The 24520-nt window shown below is 47.3% G+C and overlaps 2 protein-coding genes across 9 annotated transcripts in view; both read left to right on the plus strand.

Annotated features, from left to right (window-relative positions):
• Window positions 1–7197, plus strand: part of FAM219A (family with sequence similarity 219 member A) — a 55596-nt gene extending 48399 nt beyond the window's left edge. For 2 of the 4 annotated variants that reach the window (XM_044265485.1, XM_044265487.1), the window contains exons 3-6: window positions 2663–2765; window positions 2990–3070; window positions 3699–3753; window positions 4308–7197. In XM_044265485.1, coding sequence (XP_044121420.1) covers window positions 2663–2765; window positions 2990–3070; window positions 3699–3753; window positions 4308–4463 — 395 coding nt within the window. In that variant the 3' untranslated portion in view covers window positions 4464–7197. Of the gene's footprint in view, window positions 1–2662; window positions 2766–2989; window positions 3071–3698; window positions 3754–4304 lie in introns of all 4 variants that reach the window. The other 2 variants (XM_044265484.1, XM_044265486.1) reach the window with 1 other exon arrangement.
• Window positions 7198–7540: 343 nt separating this feature from the next.
• C9H9orf24 (chromosome 9 C9orf24 homolog) lies at window positions 7541–24449 on the plus strand. 5 transcript variants are annotated; one of them, XM_044265492.1, is made up of 8 exons: window positions 7541–7883; window positions 17200–17344; window positions 19821–19933; window positions 20933–21008; window positions 21217–21446; window positions 21648–21788; window positions 22609–22695; window positions 24389–24449. In XM_044265492.1, the coding sequence occupies exons 1-7, from the start codon at window positions 7749–7751 to the stop codon at window positions 22693–22695; spliced, it is 927 nt and encodes a 308-aa protein (XP_044121427.1). In that variant the 5' UTR covers window positions 7541–7748; the 3' UTR covers window positions 24389–24449. The 5 variants fall into 5 exon arrangements, with proteins under 5 accessions (XP_044121427.1, XP_044121425.1, XP_044121428.1 ...); XM_044265490.1 differs by lacking the exon at window positions 24389–24449 and adding an exon at window positions 23150–23208; XM_044265493.1 differs by lacking the exons at window positions 21648–21788; window positions 24389–24449 and adding an exon at window positions 23150–23302 and having other exon boundaries at window positions 21217–21451.
• The last annotated feature ends 71 nt before the right edge of the window (window positions 24450–24520 follow it).

Below are 24520 nucleotides of genomic sequence, written 5' to 3' on the forward strand. Positions count from 1 at the left end.
ATGATTGCAAGATGCAAGCCACCAAGTCATTGGCACTGCCAGACAACTTATCTCCTGCAAGGCAAAGAGGGAAGTTATAGTTCTCTGCAGGACCCAAAGCTCTAGGAAGCCTTTCTGAGGCCAAGAAGAGTCCAGGTGTTCCAGGGGATAGCTTCAGGGATAAAACCATGGAACCCCAGAGAGAGGGTTGGAAGTCCCATCAAACACTGGGCCAGGCTTGGAGGAAACTGCCTTAGAGGTAGGTGTCAGTTATTCTGTTTGAGGGGCAGAAAGGATCCCCAAACCTAGAAGCTGAGATCCTCTCCCAATTCCTTCCTCACCCATCTAGAGATCTCAGGGCCTGGTTGGCTTTTGTTTTGAGGAGCTTTCCCTTGGTTTTTTAGTAAGCCCAAATATCTCCCCACCCCCTTTCCAGGGACACCTTTCCTTTGGGGGGTTTTTCATGCCCATTCCAAAGTCAGTCAGAAGCTGCGTGCTTCTTTAAAGCCACTTGGCTCCCAGCCGCTGCCCATAGCTCCCACAGCTGCTCTTCTCACTTCACCCTCTGCCAGACATTGCCCTTCTCCCTTCAGGGGTCAAAATTTCACTCACCAAAGGCCGCCGCATATACCAGACTTACTAAATTTTGGTTTCATGAAGAATTACAGCACAGTGCATCCAGGAAACAGTTACAATTAAATATAACTCATGACTGTCCTTCAAAACTCCTCTGCCATCCCTGCGACCCTCTTGGCCATTTTCTTCTCAGACTCTGACTGCCCACTAAATACTAGGCCCCTCCTCTTTGGATCCTTTTTCCATCTGTTGTAAAACCTTTTCCTTCTGTAGCTGCTAGAGCTCCTCTTCACAGAATCCTATTCTTTTATTGTTTTTCTGTTTTGTTTGTTTTCTTTTCTTGTGGTTTATGGGGGGGGTGTTTTTGTTTTGTTTTGTTTTGTGTTTATCTTGCTTCTCTCATTCCAGACCACATCCAGGGATCTCCTCAGGCTGTTTTTCTAAACAAGAGAGCAGTTCTCTCAGTGGATTTGTTCATCTTCCCAAGACACCAGACTCAAACCACAGCCAGTTTTATTTGTTATTGTTTAACAATACAAGTATTTTAACAAGTGTAACTTTCTATTCCTCCCTCTACCATATTCTCCTCCCCAGGGATAACCATTTTAAGCTTTTCTTGGTTTTTCTTGTTTTATTTTATATTTTAGCATAAGGAGTATCATACTGTACACATTTTCTGAAATGTTGTTTTTGTTTTTGTTTTCCATTTAATGCCTTGGAGCCCCTGGCAATGTCAGTTTATAAAGAATGACTTCACACTTTTAAATGGTTGCATAGTAGTCCATAGTTTGATTTTGCCAGTTTATTGTTTGCATTTTTTTTTCACTATTTCAAACAATTCCAACATGCTTTTGAAATAACGCTTTTTTCCTCCTCGTTATATTACCACCAAAGCTCCTCATGAAAACTCAGAACCTTGTCCCAGTTGCACCAAGGAAAATCACCACTGGGAACTTTCAGGCAAATTGCACCCCCTAGAGTCTTAGAATGGTAATGGCAGCTGCTGCCCCCTGGAAAGAAGCTAGAAAATACTGGAGTCAGAGGAGGAGCAGTGGCAAAGACAGAGGGTCAGAGACTGAGAGATGAGAAACTAAGAGACATGGAGGTCAGGGGAAATTTCAGAGTCACAGTAGTTGGAAAGTCCCATTCCATCCTGCCTTTCTGGAGCTAGTGGTTATTTTATGAAAGCTTTCCCCTAGCATCCATCTCCACCCAGCAGTCCCTTTTCCCACACCTGGGCTTAAGATGAGTAGGAACAGGGAGGCAGGCCCCCTCCAGAGCCCAGGCAGGTACTTGCTACTGGTAACACTGCCACATACCAGACAGTGGGTCAGCTGGTAGCCAGCCCCACAGATCTGGTAGACTCTAAAGCCTTGGAGAACTCAAAGGCTAGCACAAGTGTAGCAGCTCCCCAGCCTCTTGCTCTTTACCCTGCCAGCCCCATTCTTCTCCTCCCACACCACAACTTCAGTAGCTCCTTTGGCTTCTGCATTAATCCCAAGTTCCTTTGTCTGGCATTCAAGGCCTTCAAGCTCTGAGTCTGTAACCAGAGGGAGCCCCCAACCCCTTAACACAGGACCTAAGACATAATGGTGAATGGTAAATAAATGAATGACTGAATAGATATATCCTATTTGTCTAATATTTGACCTCCCTCCAGCTTCACCCCTCCACCCCATCTGGATCCATACTTATTTTGCTTGCTTATATATGTGTTTTTGTATATGCTGTCCCTCCTTCCTAGAATCCCCTCCTCTCTCCGGCTCATAGTATCACGTCCAAGGAACCCTGACTTCTCCATCCTTCTGCTTCCTCACTCCTTCCCCAGCCTTTCTCTGGAATCGAGTATACACTAACTGCCCCCCATAGGAGTACAGCTTCTGGAAGACAGGGTTCATCCTCTTCCTATTGCCTCTTACTATCTGCCTCGGGTTGTACAGGACCAAGTACTGTCTCCACCAAGAACCAGGGTTATCCTGGAATCCCTGCCTCGGTTCCTAGAGAAGCAAGGGGTTTCACAGCAGAGGCCCAGCCCAGTCAGTCCTGAGCAGTAAGGTGGGGTGGCCCTGGGAGCAGGACACAGCTTCCTTCCCATGTTCTCCTGCAGAGAAGCAGCGGGAGCTGGCCCGGAAGGGCTCCCTGAAGAATGGCAGCATGGGTAGCCCCGTCAACCAGCAACCCAAGAAGAACAATGTCATGGCCCGGACAAGGTAGAGGTTCCCCTACCCCACCCAGACCCTGCCAGTCAACATCTATTTCCGCTGGTCCTATGCCTCTCCTTCTTCCCTCCCTCCTCAGGCCCAGCTCCTTTGTGAGAGGAGAGTTTCAACAGGATCCAAGGGGCAGGGGGAAGTGGTGGGTCAGGGCCCGATCCAGGTCCTCACCAGGCTATGCGCTCCAGTTGCCAATCCAATCCCCTAAATTTTCTACCCAGGCTTGTCGTCCCCAATAAAGGCTACTCCTCGCTTGACCAGAGCCCAGATGAGAAGCCACTGGTAGCCCTTGACACGGACAGGTGTGTACAGGGATGCTGGGGCAGCCGGGCAAGCCACAGGAACCTTTATGAACGTATAAGTGGGCTATATGAGCCACACCTGCTGTATTGTCAGAATTGGGATGTGGGTGTTCCTCAGACAGCCAGGAGCTCTCCAAGGATGAATCCCCCGGGAATGGAATTTTTTTTATCTGGCAGTAGGAAAGGAGCAGAGAGAGGAAAAGGGGACTGGCACAGTCTGATGCTGTCCTGAGACGACTGATGCAATTGCTGCCCCTTGACTGGGCCCTGATTTAATGTCCAACATCCTGCTCCTTCTAAGGGAGGAGCCCTGCTGCTGGCAATGCACCTGGCTACACTTGAACTTTGGGGAAACCCAACAAGTCAGGGGGATTTGAGCCTAGAAAAGAGGTGAGCGGAATCGGGGTGAGGCATGTAACAGGCGTTTAGAAGGTTACAGGGGGTAATTTCATTTAGAAGGGCAGGGCTAAGGGAGCTGGGCATTTGTACAGCGGGCACAATCTTTTATTTAGATCTGCTGTTTACTTGGAAGTGTGGGGGAGGGGAGGTATGGACTGATGGGTGGGGTACAGGGAGTTTTCCATTTAATACCAGGGAATCACTTCTCTGTCTTTTCTTCCACCATCAGCGATGACGACTTTGATATGTCCAGATATTCCTCCTCTGGCTACTCCTCTGCGGAGGTGAGGCCCCACTCTTTAGGACCCTAGATGTACCTGAGCAGGACCACATCCATCCAGGAAAAGGGGTGGGGCACCACATCACACCCTGAGAGGAGCAATGGGCAAAGCTAGGTGGAGCCCTGTAGGGACTGGACATAATGGGGTAGGACCTGGGATGGAACAGTGTCAGAAAGAACCCAGAGGCTGTCAGACACTGGCCTAAAGTGTAGGGAGCCCAGTTTTAGGAGTGAGGCTTGAGCCCATGGTTAAAACAAGGCTCCTAAAGAGAATGGAGTGTGAAATCCAGGCGACAGTCTATGGGGCGAGGCCTGAAATAGGGACCAGCCTAACAGAGGCAGAAGTTGCCCTTAGAATGGGATGCTCTTTGTAGAGAGATGAGGCCTCAGGGATGCACCTGTAAGGAAGTGAGGCCAGAACTGAGGCTGGGGCCTAAGAAGAGGCAGAGCTTGGCCTTTCAGTAACCCGTGATCGGACTGAGTGGGGGTGCCACCTGGCTGTGGGTGGTACCTCCGGATTGCCCCGAGCCTGACCTCCCTCCCCTTTGTCTACAGCAGATCAACCAAGATTTGAACATCCAGCTGCTGAAGGACGGCTACCGGTTAGACGAGATCCCTGACGACGAGGACCTGGACCTCATCCCCCCCAAGTCTGTGAACCCCACCTGCATGTGCTGCCAGGCCACGTCCTCCACTGCCTGCCACATTCAGTAGCGGGTGGGGCCATTGCGGCCGCCTGGGGCAGGGCCCCCGTGGGCCAGGTCGGACAGGGCAGGGGCCAACCCCTCCCCAGCTCGTCCGCCTGCCCCCGGCCCCCGTGCCCCCTACAGCCGCCAACCTCGTAACAGTCATTGCTTCCTCCTATGGTAGGACGTGTACCTCTGTGTGTTCATGGAGCCGGAGAAACCAAAACCGGGTCTTTCTCCACCCCGGGGGCTGAGGAGCGGCGGGGGCTGTTTGTTCAGTTACTTGGGGGACCATGCCCAGTACCCTACCCCTCTCCCCAAAGCTGCTGTCCAGGGGGGAGAGGAAGGACTAGACAGCAGGGAGGCTAACACTAATTAGTGGGGTAGGGATCACAAAGCCAGGGGCTTAGCCTCACCCCAGCAAAGCCATGAGCCCCCCAGCCCCAGCCTGAAAAGGAAAGGGGGCTGGGAGGGAGAAAGACCCAGGGCAGTGGGAGCAGGGCCCAGCACCTCAGAGCCCCCTCCACACGCCCCCTGCCGGCCCATATAACTATTTGTTTCCCCCTCCTCTCCAGATGGGAAGCCTGGCAAAGCTGCCCAGTGGGATACTGCCCCCCCCCATAGAATCACTGCCTTCTTCCTCTTCTGTGCCCCATTCACTCCCTTCCTTGCTCTCTGGTTTGTGGAGAAGGGTAAGGTGGGCCTTGGAGACAGACCAGTTTGGGGTGATATGATCTGTCCTCACCCACCCCCAACCAATGCATCTATTTCTCTGCCAGCTCCTCCCACCCCTCACATTTCTGTTTATTGGTTTCCATCCTAGGATGGAAGCAGGAGGTAGGGCTGGCCTTGAAAGCCGCATTCCCATCTCTCTCTAACCCAAGATCCCAGATACCACTTCTCCACAAGAATCTTCAAGGAGGCAAGCTTAGGAGAAAACAGTGGTAGCATGTGTATGGTAGGGAGAACTTGGCGGAATGTGTGTGTATGTGTGTGTGAGGCTGTCAGGGTATGTGTCTATGTCTGTGTGTTGGGCCTGTCTCTCCAGGTGTCTATTTCTTCATGGACGTGCGTGTGCATAGGGGGAAAGTGATTGGTCTGTTAGTGACATGAAGCTGCTCAGCAGTGGGCTGCGAGCCCTGACCTGGGAGTCAGAAGCTTGGGTTGTGGCCCTCGTACTAGCCCTCTCTCCATGATCTCAACAAGCACTTATGTTCTCTGGGCTTCAGTTTCCTCAACTATAAAATGAGCAGGGTCTGAAATTACTCTTAAGGTCTTTTCAAACGAAGGAATTTCTTCATAGGAATTTCTGTGGAGGTGTGTAGGCAGGTCTCCGTGTGTCTGAATACACCTGTGGGGCTTCCTGAGTTCTGTTTCTCTGTGGAAAGGAGAGGGGAAGTTCCTAAGGGACCTGTGTGTGTTTGGGATCTATATGGGAATACATGTGTATTCCATGAACATGTATATGGGGAGGGAAGTATATGTTGTGTGTGTAGCTCTGTGTGGCATCTGGGAGTCAGAGTGCGTATGCTGCTGCTGCTGCTGCTGGGGCGGGGAGGGGGGAGAACAGAAAAGCTGAGGATGAAAATCAGAGGGAGGAGGTGACCAAGCCCCCTGCCCCTGAACTAGGCAATAGAGACCTGCCCCATGTGAAGAAACATGAAAGCACAGAGAGCCTAAGACCGCTCAGGTCTTATGCCTCACAAACCCCATATCCCAGGACCAGGGTGTACACTCCCCATTCCTCCATGCTGAAAGCCCACACATGCTGGTGTATCCACTCTCATATATACCACTTATGTGTTGCAAGTGTGCAGAGGACACCCGCACAGCCCACTCCCTGGCTGCCATTCCTGGGAGAGGAGAGCTGAAAGGAGGGGAGGGTAGTGAGAAGAGAGAATAAGGCTGCTAGCTTGAGAAGGGTAACCCCTCTCCACGCACCACACCCCCAGGCTGCCAGCTCCAAAGTTTTGAGGTGCAGCTTTCTACCCTCAGTTCCTCCACCTTCTCCTACTTCCTTGAGTGCAGGGACCCTGGTTAGGTGAGTAGAAAATGCCAAAGGAAGGCAGGGACAAAGAAGGCACCTGCAGGGCCTACAAGATCCATACTGGCTCCCATCTGAATCTCTCTCTGCCACCCTGGTCAGCATCCCCATCCCATCAGCTGGGCCCCAGAGTCAAGCTTCCTACCACTACTATCATTACTCTGGGCTCCCTGACTTACCCTTCTAGAACATGGGTACCTCCTCTCTTCCGGGCAGGGCCCCCACGAGGGCTCATTTAGACTACTGCCTTTGCTGTTGACTTGCTCTATGACTGGCCCACTGCTCAACCTCTCTGGCCCTGAGGCACCCTACCCACAGGACACACTAGTTCCCTGGCAGGCAAGGGCTTCCAACTGAGGCAGTGTACAAGTGGAGAGAAGTAGGAAGCTGGTAGCCAGCATCTTCTGGGTCTAGGAAAGTGTGTGGGTCCCTCCTTTCCTGTCTGGGATGTTGGAGGGGTGGAATTGAGGCCTTAGCTTGCCCCCCCAACCCCGTCATCCTTCCCCCTTGTAGATACTGCCTTAACACTCCCTCTACCCTCAGCTCTGGCTGCCAACCAGCCAGGTTTCTCCGTGCTCACTAATTTATTTCCAGGAAGGTGTGTGGAAGACATGAGCCGTGTATAATATTTTTTTTAACATTTCCATCGCAGTATTGACCATCATCCTTGGTTGTGTATCGTGTAACACAAATAATGATATTAAAAGCATCAAACAAGCCAGCCTCAACTCCCTACCTGGGTCGTGGGCAAGGGGCAGGTGGGCTGGGAAGGGGAGAGAACTGATTCTCTGGATACATATTTCACTCTGCTTCCACTCATGGGTTCCCAGGCCAGGCCTGCCACTGACCCTGGACAAGTCACTTGATGCCTCAGAACCTCCATTTCTCTTCATCAAAGCGAGGAGTTTGGCCTAGGTGATCTCCAGGGACCCTCTGCACTCTTGGAAATTGGAATCTTTTGAGAGGCTTGAGACAGGAAGAGGCTGGGGGTAGGGAGGGAATTGGATCTCCTCACCTCCCCAGGGATGGGGCTGAGCCAGGTGATATCATAATGGGTGGTGCCCATCCTAGAGGGGGAAACAGGGTGGGGTAGGAGCTGGAGGTTTGTGAGGGAGGGCAACTGAGAGATCCTCTATAGGAGAGGGACACAGCAGCTAAGGGACACCTGCCAGGCTGGAGGTGTAGGTTTTCTGGCAGTGAGGGTTGTTACTGATGTCTCACAGAGCCCTTGGTAGGTAAAGCCCTCCACAGCATCTCCTAGACCTCACTATGTTCCTCTTCTCCCGCAAGACCAAGACCCCCATCAGCACCTACAGTGACTCCTACAGGGCTCCTACCTCTATCAAGGAGGTCTATAAAGACCCACCTCTGTGGGCCTGGGAAGCCAACAAGTTTGTGACACCGGTAAGTAGAGACTGGGAGGGTGGGCAGGCCAGGGTATGGTCATGTGTGTCTGAATGATGGTAGTGTGTGGTTGTTGTTATGTGTTTGTAATTATTTGTATCTGTGTGTGTGTGTGTGTGTGTGTGCACATGTGCACACAATGCATGTATTTATTCATTTGCCTAGGCATGGAATTTGTAATATATAAAATAGTACAATATTCTGTCTTCATGGTGCCCTCCTACTCCACCAGGGCAGGTGGTGGAAAGAGACAGATAATTACCAAGATATAAACAAGTTTTATAAATTATCCAAAATGCTGTATAGGAAATAAACAGAGTAATGGAAATGGAAAGTAACCAGGCAGAGCTACTTAAATAGGAAGGCCACGGAAGACCTCTCTCTTACAGTGACATCAAGCAGAGATCAGAAAGATATGAGAGAACTAGCCCTGTGAAGAGCTGACAGAATAGGGTTCCAGGCAGTGACCAGAAAATGCAAAGGCCCTGAGGCTGCCTGTGGGATATGCCAGAGAAGGTGCTATAGGGATGTTTTCATGCATATATATCACAGTCTCCTTGTGTCTATATGTCTGTACTTAAAGGTGAGTGACCAAGGGGTCTGTGCAGCTTTCACAAAATGGAGACAAGATCTGTGAGTCTACTTGTGACTCTGCCTAATGGAATTTATCTGTGTGTACCGTCCAACAAATGGTGAGTATCTACACGTGCCAGGCACAATGCAGATACAAAAAGAAAGGCCAGGCCATGCCTGTGAAGAGCTCTCAGACAAGTGAACAAAATAGGGTCGCCCAGTGGATGTACCGGTACAAGAGCTGGAAAAGAGAGAGCGTTCCTGGTTCTCGAAGGGCAGGTCTACTAAGAGATCCTGAGGGAGGAGACTTCCAACAGAGAAGAGTCAGGGGAAAGGGCAGCCTAGGGACAGAGATCCTCCAGGAATTAAGAACTGGAGCAGAGGGAGAGGCTTGCCCAATGGTGAGAGGAGCCACAGTGGCAGGAGACTGGAGGGACTGGGGCTCGGGGCAGGAAGCCCGTGAGGTGGTGAAGTATAAGGGAGAAGGGTGTAGGTGATAGATAAGGAGAGACTGTGGCAGTGAAAAGGGAATCTTTTGAATAGGAGAGAATCTTTTAAATAATGGTTGTAATTATAAAATAAATAGATGCTCAATGCAGAATAATTTCAGATAACTGATATCTGAGATAATAGCTCAAATAATCCAGAGAAGCACAAAGGAAAAAGTCCTATGATCTCACTACCCAAATTATCCATTGTTAATTTATTAGTATATGCCTTTTTAGGAAGCAAACATTTTTTATGAAAATGGCATCACATTGTCTACTAACACTTTGAATCTTACTCTTTGCATATAACCACATATCAGGTACATTTTTTGTGGAAAAATACTCTATACTGTCCTTTTAATGACTATGGTATCTTATTTTATGAATGTACCAAAATATGTTTAAGGAATCTTATTGGAAATTTAGATTCTTTACAAAATATTGCTAGTGTAATCATTTGTGTATATCCGTAGACATCAACTATCTCCGTAGGACAAACTACTAGACATGAAAGTATTGAGAGAAAGGATATGCACACTTTGAAGACTTTTGACACACACTTCAAATTGCTATAAAAAGAGTTATAATAATTTACATGCCCACTAGAAAAATATGAAAGTGCCTGGATGTTTTTTGACATTCAATAGGAGGGAATTTTAAGAAGTAGATAGATCTTGAAGAGATAGATCTTGGTCACCATCTGGGTATAAAGAAGAAAGGACAGATTAGGATGACTCCTGGGTTTAGGGCTCTGGCAACTAGAGGAACAGTAGTTCTGAGATTTGGAATTGCAGATTAGAAAAATATTTGGAGTTCCTTTTGGGACAAAAATATTCAAGGATGAACAGGAGATATCTGGCAGGTGGTTGAATATACTTATCTGAAGCAAAGGGAAAAGGGCTGGGCTACGGATACAGATTTTGAAATCATCAACATATAGGCGGTAGCTAAAGTCATAGGAATGTATGAAATTGCCAAGAAATAACAAGAAAGAGGTCAAGGATGGACTTTGGAGAATACAGATTATTTAAGAGGTAAGTAAAGGAAGAGCCACAAGAGGAAACAGGGTGATAGGAGAAAAATCAAAGAGAAGCCAACAAAGACTGCATTTTAGACAAAGGTCAGTGTCAAATGTCAACACAGACCTTGATCTCTTGGATGTAGTAACCCTTAGCAATCTGGCCAGACAGGTTCAGTGAGTCGAAAGGAGTGAAAGCCAGACAGCAGTGGGATTAGGAATGAAGGAAAGGCTTCTGCTTCTGACAGTATGCTGATCTAGAAATTCTCAAGTGCCCTCCTGCTTGAAAACAACTAGGTCTTGCATAAAAATTAAATTTTCTTTCTGGACTCTCATGGAGGTGCATGGTAAGTATACTTAGGATGCCCTGAGAATGAATGCCAGTATCAGCACTACAAGCAGGAGTTTAAGCCTTAAATGAGGTGAAGAAACTAATTCTTACACTTCAAAACAACCCAGAAAGTTTAGTGCTCTCTGGCTCCCTGCCCCCACCACACACACACACACACACACGATGAATGTGTATCCTCTGTAGTAGAAAATACCCTTAATGTAGGTTTCCAAGTATGCTTCAGAGTAAGGCCAATCAAATCTGAGTTCTCAATAAGAGATACAGGGAAACAAACCACCATATGACAGTCAGCAGGAATAACAGACTAAAATCTCCAAGGACTTCAGATATTAGAGTTAACAGTTAAAGAATACAAAATAATTACTATGATTTTTAAAAATAAAATGAAATTATCAAAATGAGCAAACAACTAGTGATTATATTTAAAGACAAATGTAAAAAAAAAAGAGAATAGAAATTTTAGGAATAAAAAATATATGTGTTAAAACCAATATCTCGGGTGCCTGGGTGGCTCAGTGGGTTAAGCCGCTGCCTTCGGCTCAGGTCATAATCTCAGGGTCCTGGGATCGAGTCCCGCATCGGGCTCTCTGCTCAGCAGGGAGCCTGCTTCTCTCTCTCTCTCTCTCTCTGACTGCCTCTCTCTCCGTCTACTTGTGATCTCTCTCTGTCAAATAAATAAATAAAATCTTAAAAAAAAAAACCAATATCTCAGTAGGTGGGTCAAAGGGCAGATTAGACACAGTTTAAGAGTGTCAGTGAGATGACATAAAGAAATGGAATGACATTCCTTGCTCATGGATTGGAAGAACAAATATTGTTAACCTCTTCGGCATTGGCTGAAGCTACTTTTTTCTAGATATGTTTCCTGAGGCAAGGGAAACAAAATCAAAAGTAAACTACTAGTTTATATCAAAGTAAAAAGTTTCTGCACAGCAAAGGGAACAACCAACAAAGCTAAAAGGCACCATAGGGAATGATAGAAGATATTTGCAAATGATATATTCAATAAAGGGTTAGTATTCAAAATATATAAAGAACATATAAAACTCAACCACCCCAAAAAACAAATAATCCAACTTTAAAAATGGGTAGAAGAGGGACAACTGGGTTGCTCAATCACTTAAGTGTCTGACTCTTGATTTTGGCTCATGTCACGATATCAGGGTCGTGAGGCCAAGCCCTGCATCAGACAGTGTGCTGGGGGGGCAGGGGGAGTCTGCTTAAGATTATCTCTCCCTCTGCCTCCCCCATGCTCTTTCTCTCTCTTTTTCTCTCTCTCTCAAATAAATAAAATGGACAGAAGATATAAATAGATATTTCTCCAAAGAAGATATAAAGATGGTCAACAGACACATGAAAAGGTGTTCATCATTACTTACCATTAGGGAAATGCAAATAAAACTACAAAGAGCTATCACCTCACACCTGTCAGAATGGCTAAAATCAGCAACACAAGAAACAACAGGTGTTGGTGTGGATGTGGAGAAAAGGGAACCCTCTTACACCGTTGGTGGGAATGCAAACTGGTACAGCCACTCTGGAAAACAGTATGGAGTTTCCTCAAAAAGTTAAATATAGAACTACCCCACAATCCAGCAATCACACTACTAGGTACTTACCCGAAGAACACAAAAACCCTAATTCAAAGGGATACACGAACCCCTATGTTCATAGCAGCATTATTTACAGTAGCCAAGATATGGAAGCAGCCCAAGTGTCCATTGACAGATGAAAGGATAAAGAAGGTGAGGTGTATATGTATACAATGGAATATTATTCAGCCATAAAAGAATGAAATCTTGCTATTTGCAACAACACGGACGGAGCAAGAGAGTATAATGCTAAATGAAACAAGCCAGAGAAAGACAAACGCCATATGATTTCACACATATGGAATATAAGAAACAAAATTAAAAAGCAAAGGGAAAAAGAGACACAAGAAGCACCTGGGTGGCTCAATTGGTTAAGTGTCTGCCTTTGAATAAGGTCATGATCCCAGAGTCCCAGGATTGAGCCCATGTCAGGCTCCCTTGCTCAGCAGTGAAATCTGTTTCTTCTTCTCTCTCTGCCCTTCCCTCCTGCTCATGTTCTCTCTCTCCCTCAAATAAATAAATAAATCTTAAAACAAAAAGGGAGAAAGAGAGAAACAAATCAAGAAACAGATTCTTAACTGTAGAGAATGTACTGATGGTTACTGGAAGGGAGGTGGGTAAGAGGGATGGGTGAAATAGGTGATGGGGATTAGGAGGGCACTAGTGATGAGCATTGGGTGATGTATGGAAGTGTTGAATCACTATATGGTACACCTGAAACTAATAACACTCTATGTTAACTAACTGGAATTAAAATAAAAACTAAAAAAAAGAGCATTAGTGAAATGAAAGAGCAAAAGACATTTCCCAGAATGCAGCACAGAGACCAAGTGGTTAAAAAATATGAAAGAAACATTAAGCAATATGAAAGACAGAAGGAGACGATCTCCTACACATCTATTCAGGGTCCCAGAAGGAAAAGGCAGAAAGAACAGGCAATATCTGAAGATAAAAAGGCTCCAAATTTTCCAGAACTAATAAAAGAAATGAATCCACAGATAAGAATAAATAGGAATTTCACATGTAAGTAACTCACAGTGGAACTGTCCAACACCAGCTTAAGAGATAACCTTAAAAACAGGCAGAGAAGAATCATTTTCAAAGTGTCTTCCTTCCTTTCTTTATTTTTTAAAGATCTTATTTACTTGAGAGAGAGCAAGAGCAGGGAGAAGGGGCAGAGGGAGAGGGAGAAGCAGACTCCCCACTGAGCAGGGAGCCTGAAGCAGGGCTGGATCCCAGGACTTCCAGATCACAACCTGAGCTGAAGGCACTCAACTGACTGAGCCACCCAGGCACCCAAAGTGTCTTTCTTTCAAGAACAAAAAGAAAGATAAAGTCTTTACAGGCAAACAAAATAGAAATGTTCACTACCATCAGACCTATAATAAAGGAACTTCTAAAGGATATACTTTGGGGAGAAGGAAAGTGATCACAAAAGGAAAATCTGAGATGCAAGAAGGAATGGTGAGCTAAGAAATCGGTAAATGTGAGAAATTGGTAAATTTAAACAACCAATGTCAATGGAAAATACTTATGATTTTTCATTTGTTAAATTAAGAAAAGTGCCAAAATTTAGAAAAAAATATCAGATAAGTTGTATTTTGGAAAACAATATTATGTAAGATAAAAGGGTAAGAAAGGAATACAAAGAACTTACTATTCACAGATAATACAGTTGTGTACATAGCATCTGCAAAGTATTAGAATAAGAATTTAGAAAGTTGGGTGAATATAAGATAAAAGCCAATCACGTTTCTTTACCTCAACAGTAAATATTTAGGAAACATAATTATTTTTAAGTTTTAATTTATTCATTTTAAGTACTCTCTACACCCAATATGGGGCTCAAACTCATGACCCCAAGATCAAGAGTCACATGCTCTTCCAAATGAGGTGGCCAGGTGCCCCGGGAAGCATAATTTAAAAAAACAAATGCATATACACACACACACAAACCTCTATATGATTCTGTCAACAAAAAGATCAGTAGGAATATAATAATGTGTATAAAAGTATATGGCTAATATAAAACTTTGCTTAAAAAATAAACAGGTATAGGGGCACCTGGGTGGCTCAGTGGGTTAAGCCTCTGCCTTCGGCCCAGGTCATGATCCCAGGGTCCTGGGATGGAGCCTCACATCGGGCTCTCTGCTCAGCAGGGAACCTGCTTCCCCCACCTCTCTCTGCCTGCCTCTCTGCCTACTTGTGATCTCTCTCTCTGTCAAATAAATAAATAAAATTTAAAAAAAATAAAATAAACATGTATAACATGCATGTAGGAAGGGTGACTAACATTTATAAAGTATAGTATTATTATAGGAATAGCCAAACTGATTGATAGAGAATGAAACAGACCAGATATGGGGCCATATATACATGGAACAATATACAACAAAGATGATTGAAAGTAAAGCTATGGGAAAAGATACATCAGAATTGGGGTAGCATTATATATTGGTGCGGGGGGCAGGGGATAAAAAGAAAACTGATCCCTAACTCATACCAATGGCAACTCCTGATAGATTAAAGATTTAACTATGGAAAATAAAACTATTTCCTTTTAGAAGAAAATATAGGACATTATTATCTGAGACTATGATTGTATTTATTAAACAAGTCACAAAAGTATTACATAAAAGAAAAGATTAATAAATTCACATATGTTAAAATTAAGAACTTCTTTTCATCAAAAGACACTATAAAGGAAATTAATATACAAGCCACAAACTGAGAGAAGGTATTTGCAACATGTAATTGACAAAGGATTAGTATAAAGAATATAACTATAATTTTCTGGGTTGAAATTGAACATATGTATTTGGACTCTCTCCTGAAACCCTCTAAAACTCCTGTAAATGGATATTTGACACATAAACTCACAAGACTAGTCGGAAAGAAAGGACAATGGCCACAAAATTTCAGAAGCTAGAAAGTACAATCAATTAAGTAGTACCTGACAGCAGACTTCAGAAAGCTGAATCCAAAGCCAGCAGTGGGAAACACAGGACATGATTCAACTTAAAATTGCAGAATTTTCAAAAAGGCTCAGGAATTGGTAATACTGGACTTCTCTGGAACTGAAGATAGGAGAGGACCACAGCTAAAATAAGGATGATTTGAAAACTGTTTAAGAACCAATTAAACTGGGGTGCCTGGGTGACTCAGTTGGTAAGCAACTGCCTTTAGGTCACGTCATGATCTTGGGGTCCTGGGATCCAGCCCCTCAACTGAGCCGCACATTGCATCAAGCCCCCCATCCAACTCCCTGCTCAGAGAGGAGTCTGGTTCTCCCTCTGCTCCCTGCTCCCCCCTCCCATTTCCATCCCCACCCTCCTGCTCATGGGCACGTTCTCTCTCTCTGTCTCTCTCTCAAATAAATAATATATATTTTTTAAAAGCAGTTAAACCCACTAATCCCCTCTTCTATTCCATGCTGTGAAGTGACTGCTTGCCCCATCTCTGCAAAAATCAGAAGGCTAATTTTTTGGTGAGGATCTCAGGACTGGGGCTATCAGGCCCATCTGAGGGCAGGGTACCATAGTGAAAACAAGTGAACCTCCACATACTGAATGCCAACCCCCCCTCCAGCTCCCCTCTTTTCCACTAGATTCTCAGAACACTGGCAACCAGGCCACTACCTGTAGGCCAAAGACTGCAAGTCTCTTCTGAAGGATCTGATCAGCTCAAGAGGGAAGACCTAGAGATACTGACAGAATTTAACAAAAATAGTTTGCCAGACCACCCTACAATGATGCTCCTGGTTGACAAAACCCACCCACACCTCAAAGCCTCCAATAAGCTTTTTTTTTTTTAAAGATTTTATTTATTTATTTGACAGACAGAAATCACAAGTAGGCAGAGAGGCAGGCAGAGAGAGAGGAGGAATCAGGCTCCCTCCTGAGCAGAGAGCCCAATGCAGGGCTCGATCCCAGAACCCTGGGATCATGACCCAAGCCGAAGGCAGAGGTTTTAACCCACTGAGCCACCCAGGCACCCTCCAATAAGCTTTTTTAGTTTCTGACTCATAAACCAAGAGCAGACAGTCAAAGATAGAGACATATGAGGAAAGCTTCTAAGGGGAAAATTGATGACATTTATGAGTTCTCCTAAATGACTGGAGATGTATGTGTCTGTGTGTAAAGGTCAAGGGAATGCCAAGTCATGTGGCTCTTTCCCCCATATGGAATATAACTGTGCAGGATCTGCCCACAAAACAAAACCTCAGCTGGGCACAGAGATCCAAGAAACCCTTCGGGAGGGGGGGGCTTTGAGGGCAGTAGTGGAACCAGGTCTCATCTTGGCCAGGAGAAGCCTTTGCTCTTCAGCTCATAAGGGGGAAATGTGGGCAGCAGTGTCATGATCCCAGCTCCTTGCTGCCCACTATGAGGAAGTCCTTTCTAGTCTCTGACTTTGCTGGGTGTCCCACCCCTGTGACCCAGAATTGGGGTAGCATTATATATTGGTGCGTTATATGGTAGCATTATATATTCAAATCGGCTGCGTGCAGAGATCTATTGGTTTACAACGAGACATTCTTCCCTCAGCTGAGGGACAAGGGAGCTCCAGAGGTAGGTATTAATCAGGAATTCCGCAGATCTAGCTCAAAAAGAGATTGAAAGAAATAAGACAAAGTAAACTCCAAGAAGCAGAGGAAATCAGGGCCTGAACCAAGATTAGGAAAAAGGTCAGGGTAGGATAAGCACCAGGGCAAAGTGAGTGTCAGGGTCAAGGGTGATATTGGTGTCAAGATCAGAGCCACAGTAGAGTCAGGGTGAGGTTGGAGTCAGATTTAAAATTAGGTTTCCCTCCGGCCACATCGTTCATCTCCTTCAAGGTGCCAAATTCCCAGAAAGCACTCCCTCCCAAAACACCTGCATCAGGTAGCTGGCTCCCAGGCAGCCAGCCTTTCCTGAGGCTCCAGATTATACCAGGGGCTTGTTGGTCTGTTTGGGGAGACCCAGGCCCTGCTCCCAGATAGCACAGTCTGCAAGAAAACAGGAACATCCAGCTCTGTCCTTAAAGAGGTCCCAGTCAAGGAAAGGACAGAAATGAGAACATCAGAAAAGCACTCAGGACAAATTCCTGTCTCCAAGCCCTAGCCTTAGATAGAAAGAAAGGAAGAAAGTGTGATTCAAACAAAGAACTATGCAGAGGGGGCCAAGACTGGCATGGGGATACCTCTGGCATAGGGAAGACACCCAACTGGGCTTTCTCAATAGGCGCTGGATCTGGGTCCAGCGGGACATGGGGTCTTTAGACACCTAGTCATTTCCTCTCCTCTCCCCTTGCCCAGGGCCTGACTCAGACCATGCAGCGCCACGTGGATCCTGAAGCCCTGCAGAAGATGGTCAAATGTGCTGTGCAGGACTACAGCTATAAGGGTTCTATATCAGGCCACCCCTACTTTCCTGAAAAATACTGGCTCTGTCAAGAGGAAGGTAGGACCTCTCTCCTTACCTACGTAATAATGACCCTGCTCAGGGACTTCAACAATGACCCTTAACTTGATCCCAACTTGAATCCTGACCTCCACCCTGATCCCATATCAATTTTATCTCCATCCATAATTTGGGCTTCTCCAGTCACCTCCACTCCAGCTTGACTCCCAACCATCTGATCTGACCCTAACCCTGACCCTGGAGGAGGAGATCTAGGCCCTCTCTTTTGGGAATTCCCTATTTGTGCCAAAGAACTGGAAGAGGCTTGGGTCCTATCCCTAGAGAGATGGAGGGAGTATTAACCTCTTCCAAACAAATTCCTCCAAGTATATTCCAGGGCCATCTTTTCCCATCTTCTTAGTGACCCTGTTTCATCAGTTTTTCCATCTCTCCTACATCTCTCTGCCCCACCTCACCTCCTTCCCCTTGACCTCGAAGCCTTTTCTAACCCCTTCCTGCCTAAAAATTCTCTCTTGTTCCTCCCCTTCACAGCCAAGATTCTTAGAAACATCGTCTATATCACTGTCTCTATTTCCTCGCTCCTTGTTACACCTTATGAGAAATTATCTTTCCCATTTGGTGAGGTGTTTGTGATGTCTCACTGTACATTCCGAAAGAGCAGAGTTGTTTCTTATTTATAGCTGTGCCCCTCCATCTAGTATAACCAGGCCTCATAAGTGTTTATTGAATCAAATGATGATAAATATTTATCCAATTGAAATTGGGAGTCTTCATCTCCTACATTCAAACATTAAAACTGCTCTTGTGTAGTTCTAATTACCATATCCATGAGACTTATGAGCCTTATGAGCTTTACATTATGAATTTCACTCTGACCACTCTACTTCTTTTTTTAAAGATTTTGTTTGTTTGTTTGTTTGTTAGACAGAAAGAGCAACAGAGGGGTGAAGGGCAGAGGGAGAAGCAGACTCCCCACTGAGCAGGGAGCCCAATGAGGGACTCGATTCTGGGATTCCAGGATCATGACCTGAGCTAAAGGCAGACGCTTAACTGTCTGATCCACTCAAGTGCCCTCTACTTCTTGATACTCCTTCCTTCTTCAGCTTCTCTGATGCCTCCATTCCCTGGATTTCTTCTCCCCCCATTCTGGAAATGCAGGGTTCCTCAGGGTGCTAATCTGAGCTCTCTACTCTCCTTATTCCTCTTCTTTTTTTTTTTTTTAAAGATTTTATTTATTTATTTGAGAGAGAGAGAGACAGTGAGAGAGAGCACGAGCCAGGAGAAGGTCAGAGAGCGAAGCAGACTCCCCATGGAGCTGGGAGCCCGATGCGGGACTCGATCCCGGGACTCCAGGATCACGCCCTGAGCCGAAGGCAGTCGTCCAACCAACTGAGCCACCCAGGCGTCCCTCCTTATTCCTCTTCTGAGACCATTTTATCTAACCAGTGTCTTAACTGACAACTCTAAGTCTTTATTTCTACCCTTGACCTCTTCCTAGAATTCCACTCTCCATCTGAGTTATAGTCAACTTTACCTGAATGTCCTCAAACACCTAATACTTAATATGTCCAACTCACCAATCCAGAACTCCAAATCTCAACACCCTGCCCCACACATACACACACCTGCTCTTCCTCTAGGGCTCCTAGACCTCCTTTCCTAGTGTCTTGCATGTGTGTTCTTTCAGACTGTTAGGGTAGTAGATCATGGAGGGTCTTCAGGATAGACTTAGACGACTGGATGGGTAGGGCTTTGGAGGATTTTAAGTAAGGTGGTATCTTGATCAGATTTTCATTTGTGAAAATCTGTGTAGAGATTGGATTGTAGAATTTCAAAAGGAGGTAGGGAAGTTAGAAGGCCCATAGTAATAACGGTTTTCTACGTGCCAGGCATTGTTCTAAGTGTTTTACATGTATGAACTCATTTAAATCTCACAACAGCCCTATGAGGTAAATAATACTATTACCCCCATTTTAAAACTGAGGAGGCTGAGACACGGTGAAATAAATTCATTCAGTCAAGATCATACAGAGCTATTTGGCAGAGCTGAGATTTGAACACCAAATGTCTGTGAAGCCCATTTTATTAACCACGACATATGTTATCGTCTTCTTGTTATGGCACCGCAGAGATACAGGGGTGACTAGAAGAGAGGATAGATTCAAGTGGTTTTAAGGAGGCAGAATAAGCAAACTTTGGAACCTGGATGTGGAAGATAAGAGGGAGGAAATAGGAAGAGAATCCATTTTAGGGTTGGCTGATTCAGAGAGGTTGATGATGCAAATTGATCACCTCAAAGGATGCAGACCCCACTCAGAAACTTGCCCTAGGTGAGAAATGGGCTGCATCTCAGTGTGTAAATCTGGGCCCAGGCTGGGCTTGACTGGCCTGAGGTATATTAGTAAGAGTCTAGTTTTATGCTGGGGATCAGAGGAGAAACATCTATGGAGACACAGATCCTGGGGTAGAATGAGTAATAACAATATTTTGTGCTTCCATCCCCATGATCGAATAGACAAATGGACCCCATACTACCTATGTGGTGACCAGTATAACACATGGAGGATGGGACCTTACAACTGCACCGGCTGGAACAAATATACCACATGCCTTCCCCGGCTACCTAAGGTATCTACTGTGACCAGCACAGATGCCTGGGGTCTGGAACATACATCTCCCTCCACTTCCAAATCACAGTGACTGATATCTCACCATTGGTTCTTCATCCCTTTCCCACCAACAACAGTCCAGGGCTCTTTCTCAAGTGTGAAACTAGGGTTTGTATTTTCTAAGAGACAGGGGAGCCCAGGAGTGGAGCTGTATGAACAGCTCCTGGGTCCCCTGGATCCCAACCTGTGGCTGGGCTCTGTGGGGACACGACGAGTGTGCATCCCTGACTTGCTACCTTCCTGAAGCTTGCCACGGGGCCCCTCCTAACATGGTCTGATTAATGAGAGGTTGAGTCTCCCTCCTTTGTGATCTGACAAGATCACAAAGGACAAGAGAAGGGAGAACAAGGCCACCCAGTGGCAGTGCAGGAGATACAGGAGAGTCTTCCAAGGAGATAGGAAGGAGCCCAGCTGCAGGCCCAGGCCAGAGAGGGAAGAGGAAATTTGAGATGACCGAAGGACAGAGCAGAGGTTTTTAACTGTAGCTGATGGCTGATTCCCTTGACTGAACCCTTTCGAATCAGAACTTCCTCGAGAATCAGGATTTTTCACAAGTCTGCCGGTGATTTTGATGGGCAGGCAATATTATAATATTGACACTACCTCTCCCCAGTTAGGGACACTCCAAGACATAACTATGGAGTCAGGTAGACAAAGAGAGGTAAAATCAAAGGCAAACGCTAAGGCAAGCGTGCCAAAGGCCTAGGGTCCAGACCCCATCCATCTATAGCTCCATTTCCTTCCCTTCCCATCCTCCATCCCCACCCCCCCACCCCGGCAGGGAGGCGGAGTACTGGTTGCCAGGTGACGACCCCAAACACTCAGAGCCTGGGAGAGTAGGGGAGCATCTGGAGTGCGGGAGAAGACACGGCCTGGGACTGGTCTGGGTGTTCAGGGAGGATCCCCAAAAGGAGGAACTCTTCTGGGTCAGTCTGAGATAGCACGTGTGCATTTTCAGGAGGCCGGAATGGAGACAGCTGTTCGAGGAATGCCTTTACCGTGCCCTCCTAAGCCAGAACGACTCAACGCCTACGGTAACAGACGGCGGGGTTGTAGTGGGGTAGACCAGAGGGTCGGTGGGATGGGACCTGGGGAATGAGGCAGAGGCCAAAGATAGAGGGTGTAACCCTGTCTCCTCTATCTGTCGCTGCTTTTGTTTCCGTCTCTTCCTATCTCTGACTGTCTCTTCCCTTTCCTGTAACTCTGTATCTGGGTCTTTCCGGCTTGGGTCCGTGGGTGCAGAGCGCGAGGTGGTGGTGAACATGTTGAACTCGCTGTCACGGAACCAGCCGCTGCCGCAGATCACGCGCCGGTGCGGGTGTGTGGACCCTCTGCCCGGCCGCCTGCCCTTCCAGGGTTATGAAAGCCCTTGCTCTGGCCGCCACTACTGTCTGCGTGGGATGGACTATTACGTCACGGGAGCACCCTGCGCAGAACGCCGCTTCCGGCCTTTGTGCACAGAAGAGCCGACTGTAAGGTTCGCAGGGCTGCTCTTGCCTTAGGCAGGCGCCGCTCCCCAGCAAGCCCATAATACCCCCCAATCCTCCCACCCTGCCCACCTGCAAGTCCAGCTTTACCCCAGCTGTGCGCACCCCAACCCTCACCAGTTCCAGCTGTGCTCTGCCTCTGTGTCGACCCTACAGCGCCTCCCGCCACCTCTATCCACTTACTAGGCCCTGTCCTGTCCCGCCCTCCGGCCCCAGGACCTGAACGGACCGCTGAGACCAGAGAACCTGCATGAAAATGCCCCCAGGTTCCCGGCCCTATCCCTTCCAAACTGGGCTCAAGGTCAACCCAGCTCTGGAGGCCCGAAGGTGGTTTGTCTGTCATATCCCCTTCCCACACCTTGTTCCCTACACCTGGATACCCGGCCATAGAGACACGCAGGTTCTAGCCTCTAGAGTGCCAATGTGTCCTCATAAAAGCGGCCACTATTCCTGGGTCTTGGGTCACCATCCATGGGCAGGGTCATTGGCCGGGTGTTATGTGAGCAAGGAAATGGTAACTGTATTACCAAAGGGGTCCTGGCCTTAGAACACCACACCACCTCTGAAGTTAGCCTAGTGTGTTACTGCTGAGGAAACAGGCCTGAGAGCTCAGCTGCAACCCAGACTGCGGCGCAAACCTCTTCCCGCACCAGGTGGCAATCAAGGCAGGCCAAACCTGGGAGAACTCCAAAGTTGTCTAGAAAGATTCTGGAGGAAAAGCGGGGGAGGGGGTCCTAGATCTTGCCCTTACCCCACCGTGATTTGCCCCGCCCTTCCCCAGGCAAAAAGTCTAATTGTGTGAGGCTGAGTCTCATCTGTTACAAAGCAGGAGGGAGTGAGAAAGTGCCTGAGCCTTAGAAATGGCTTTAGTGCTGGAATAATTTCCTTCCAATGGAGAGGACCCGGGTGCTCCCAGCACTTCAACGATTGGAGCCCGATACCCCCAGAATCCAGCGTACTCCCACAGCCCAAGCTGGGCAGCGCAAACCGGGCCTAACGAGGATAGGGACTTTCACGTGTCAAACCCAGAGGTGATGCTTCGATGGGGTCTTGAAGGGCCAAGAGGCCCGAGGGGAAGATCGCCGCTCAGGGTCTTAGTATGGGTTTTGAGGCCCTACCTTTCCGGGCCCACCACTTCCTTCTCCAGGAGTGTATCGCCCTACGAGCACCGGCCCGGAATGCAATGTGCTGTTATAACTCCCCCGCCGTCATACTACCCTTGTCCGAACCTTAGGTAAGTTCGTCCCAAATGGCGTTTGGCGCGGAGAGGAACGCTGGGACGAGTTGGGGGTTGGAGGGGGCGGGAAACTGACCGCTGCGACGCACTGACCGGAAGATGTCACCAGGGGGCGCTAGTGTCATGGGGGTCATCAAAGCTGGCAAGGGAATGGAGGACGCTCCATGAGAGGGCTCTGAGGTTCTGGCCTTCAAGGGTTACAGGTTGGCAGTGGGGCTCAGAGCCAAGAGATCAGGGCATTAGGTTCAGGGATTAAAATAGAGGATAAGAAATTAATGTTAGGGAGCCGGTACTGGGAATCAGAAATTTAACAGTACAACCTGAGGTCAGAAGGTCAGTGTTGGAGCATGGGGTAAATATAAGGGGCAAAATATTGGGATACAGTTAGAATTGAGAATTGGGATCAGACCTATGAGGGGGTCCAAAAGGGCTGACCCATTTCTCCCTACAGATGGGACACAAGTCACTTCAAGAAGACCGGTGGCCCCCAGAGAAACAGCTATGTCATCCACCCTGAGTTTGTGTCTGAAACCTATCCTGACTGCTACTGCTGGTAGAGCCCAGGCTGGCGGGGCCAAGGGGGCCCAGCAGTAAATAAATTCTTCACCCCAAAAGCTGCCTCCTGTGTCCTTACCCCAGAGGATCTGGCAGTGAGGAACCAGTCACTCAGGCACCTGCCAAGAACCTTTAACTGAGATGCATTTTCTTAGTCATCCTGTCCTGAGCCCTTCTTGCCCCCACCATCTCAGTACTTCCCTTGGGTGACCCTGAGTGCCCTCTTGACACATAACAATAGCTAATGGCCTCCCTCTACACAAAATAATGGGTCAATCTAGCTGTGCAAGGCCACCCCAAGAGGGCCCTCCAGCTGACATTTGTTCAGTAACCCCCAAACCTAGATGTTCCCTCACCCCCCTCATCTCAGGAGACGCAGTCTTCCATTCTACAGATACCTGTCCCTGTACCCAAAGTTCTTGATCTCTACTCCCAGAGTCTCCATGACAGCCCTGAAAAAGCCTATGTTCAGACATCCTTGCTGCCCTCCCTTACCCAAGAGTCTAAAACATAATTTTGGAGGGTTTCATGACTAAGAAATTTCAAATTACAGAGCAAAGCTGTTTCTCTGTCCCTCCGGAAATGAGGTGGGGTGTTCTGGAATCTCTGGGATCTTTAGTATTTTTGCACCCAGCTGGTCCTCAGAGCAGGGGTATGATGGGGCACGTTCCCCAACCTTCAGCATGGGCATTTCTAACAGTGTCACCACCGGGTGTGCGTTGCGGGGGGAGACCAAAGGGGGCACTGCAAAATACCGAGGTCCCCAACCTCAGGTACTACAGGTCTGTTCCGGTAGGAAGCCACAACTTGGGCCTCTGGCTGGTGGAACTAGGCTCCTTCCGTGGGGTCCTTGATTGGATCCACCCTGTACTGAGCCTCTGCGATTCTTCCAGAACTCTGCCACCCTTTTTCTATATGAGAGAACTTTCTCCATATGGGAAACTTTTTCCGCGTAAAGAGCTTAATGAGAGTATTATACAAAGATGGCCTCCACCTGCACAAATCTGGAGGGAAAGGAATCCCAAGAGCCAGCCCTGCCCCCTTTACCCTGACGCTCCCTCGCTCCTCATACACATCCCAAATTTAGCCTAGAGGTGCGAGAACCCCAACACTCTACAACTGCTCCTTTCTCCAGAACTACATTTCCCAGAAGACCTAGTAAAGAGCCCCGCCAGCATGCGGCGAGCAATGGCCCAGCGGGGACGGACCTGAAGGCAGAGGGCGGAGCCAGGAGAAACCCTGCTGGTGGCGGGTCCGAGTGGTTCCG

This window comes from Neovison vison, chromosome 9 (assembly GCF_020171115.1).
Source record: "Neovison vison isolate M4711 chromosome 9, ASM_NN_V1, whole genome shotgun sequence".
NCBI classification, from domain to species: domain Eukaryota; kingdom Metazoa; phylum Chordata; class Mammalia; order Carnivora; family Mustelidae; genus Neogale; species Neogale vison.

Bases quoted from the DNA above. Each gene is read 5' to 3' on its own strand.
- C9H9orf24 (XM_044265492.1), top strand. From the start codon at position 7,749: ATGTTCCTCTTCTCCCGCAAGACCAAGACCCCCATCAGCACCTACAGT. The intron at 17,345-19,820 runs GTAGGACCTCTC...ATGATCGAATAG, and splicing joins CTGGCTCTGTCAAGAGGAAG to ACAAATGGACCCCATACTAC. The intron at 19,934-20,932 runs GTATCTACTGTG...GTGCATTTTCAG, and splicing joins GCCTTCCCCGGCTACCTAAG to GAGGCCGGAATGGAGACAGC.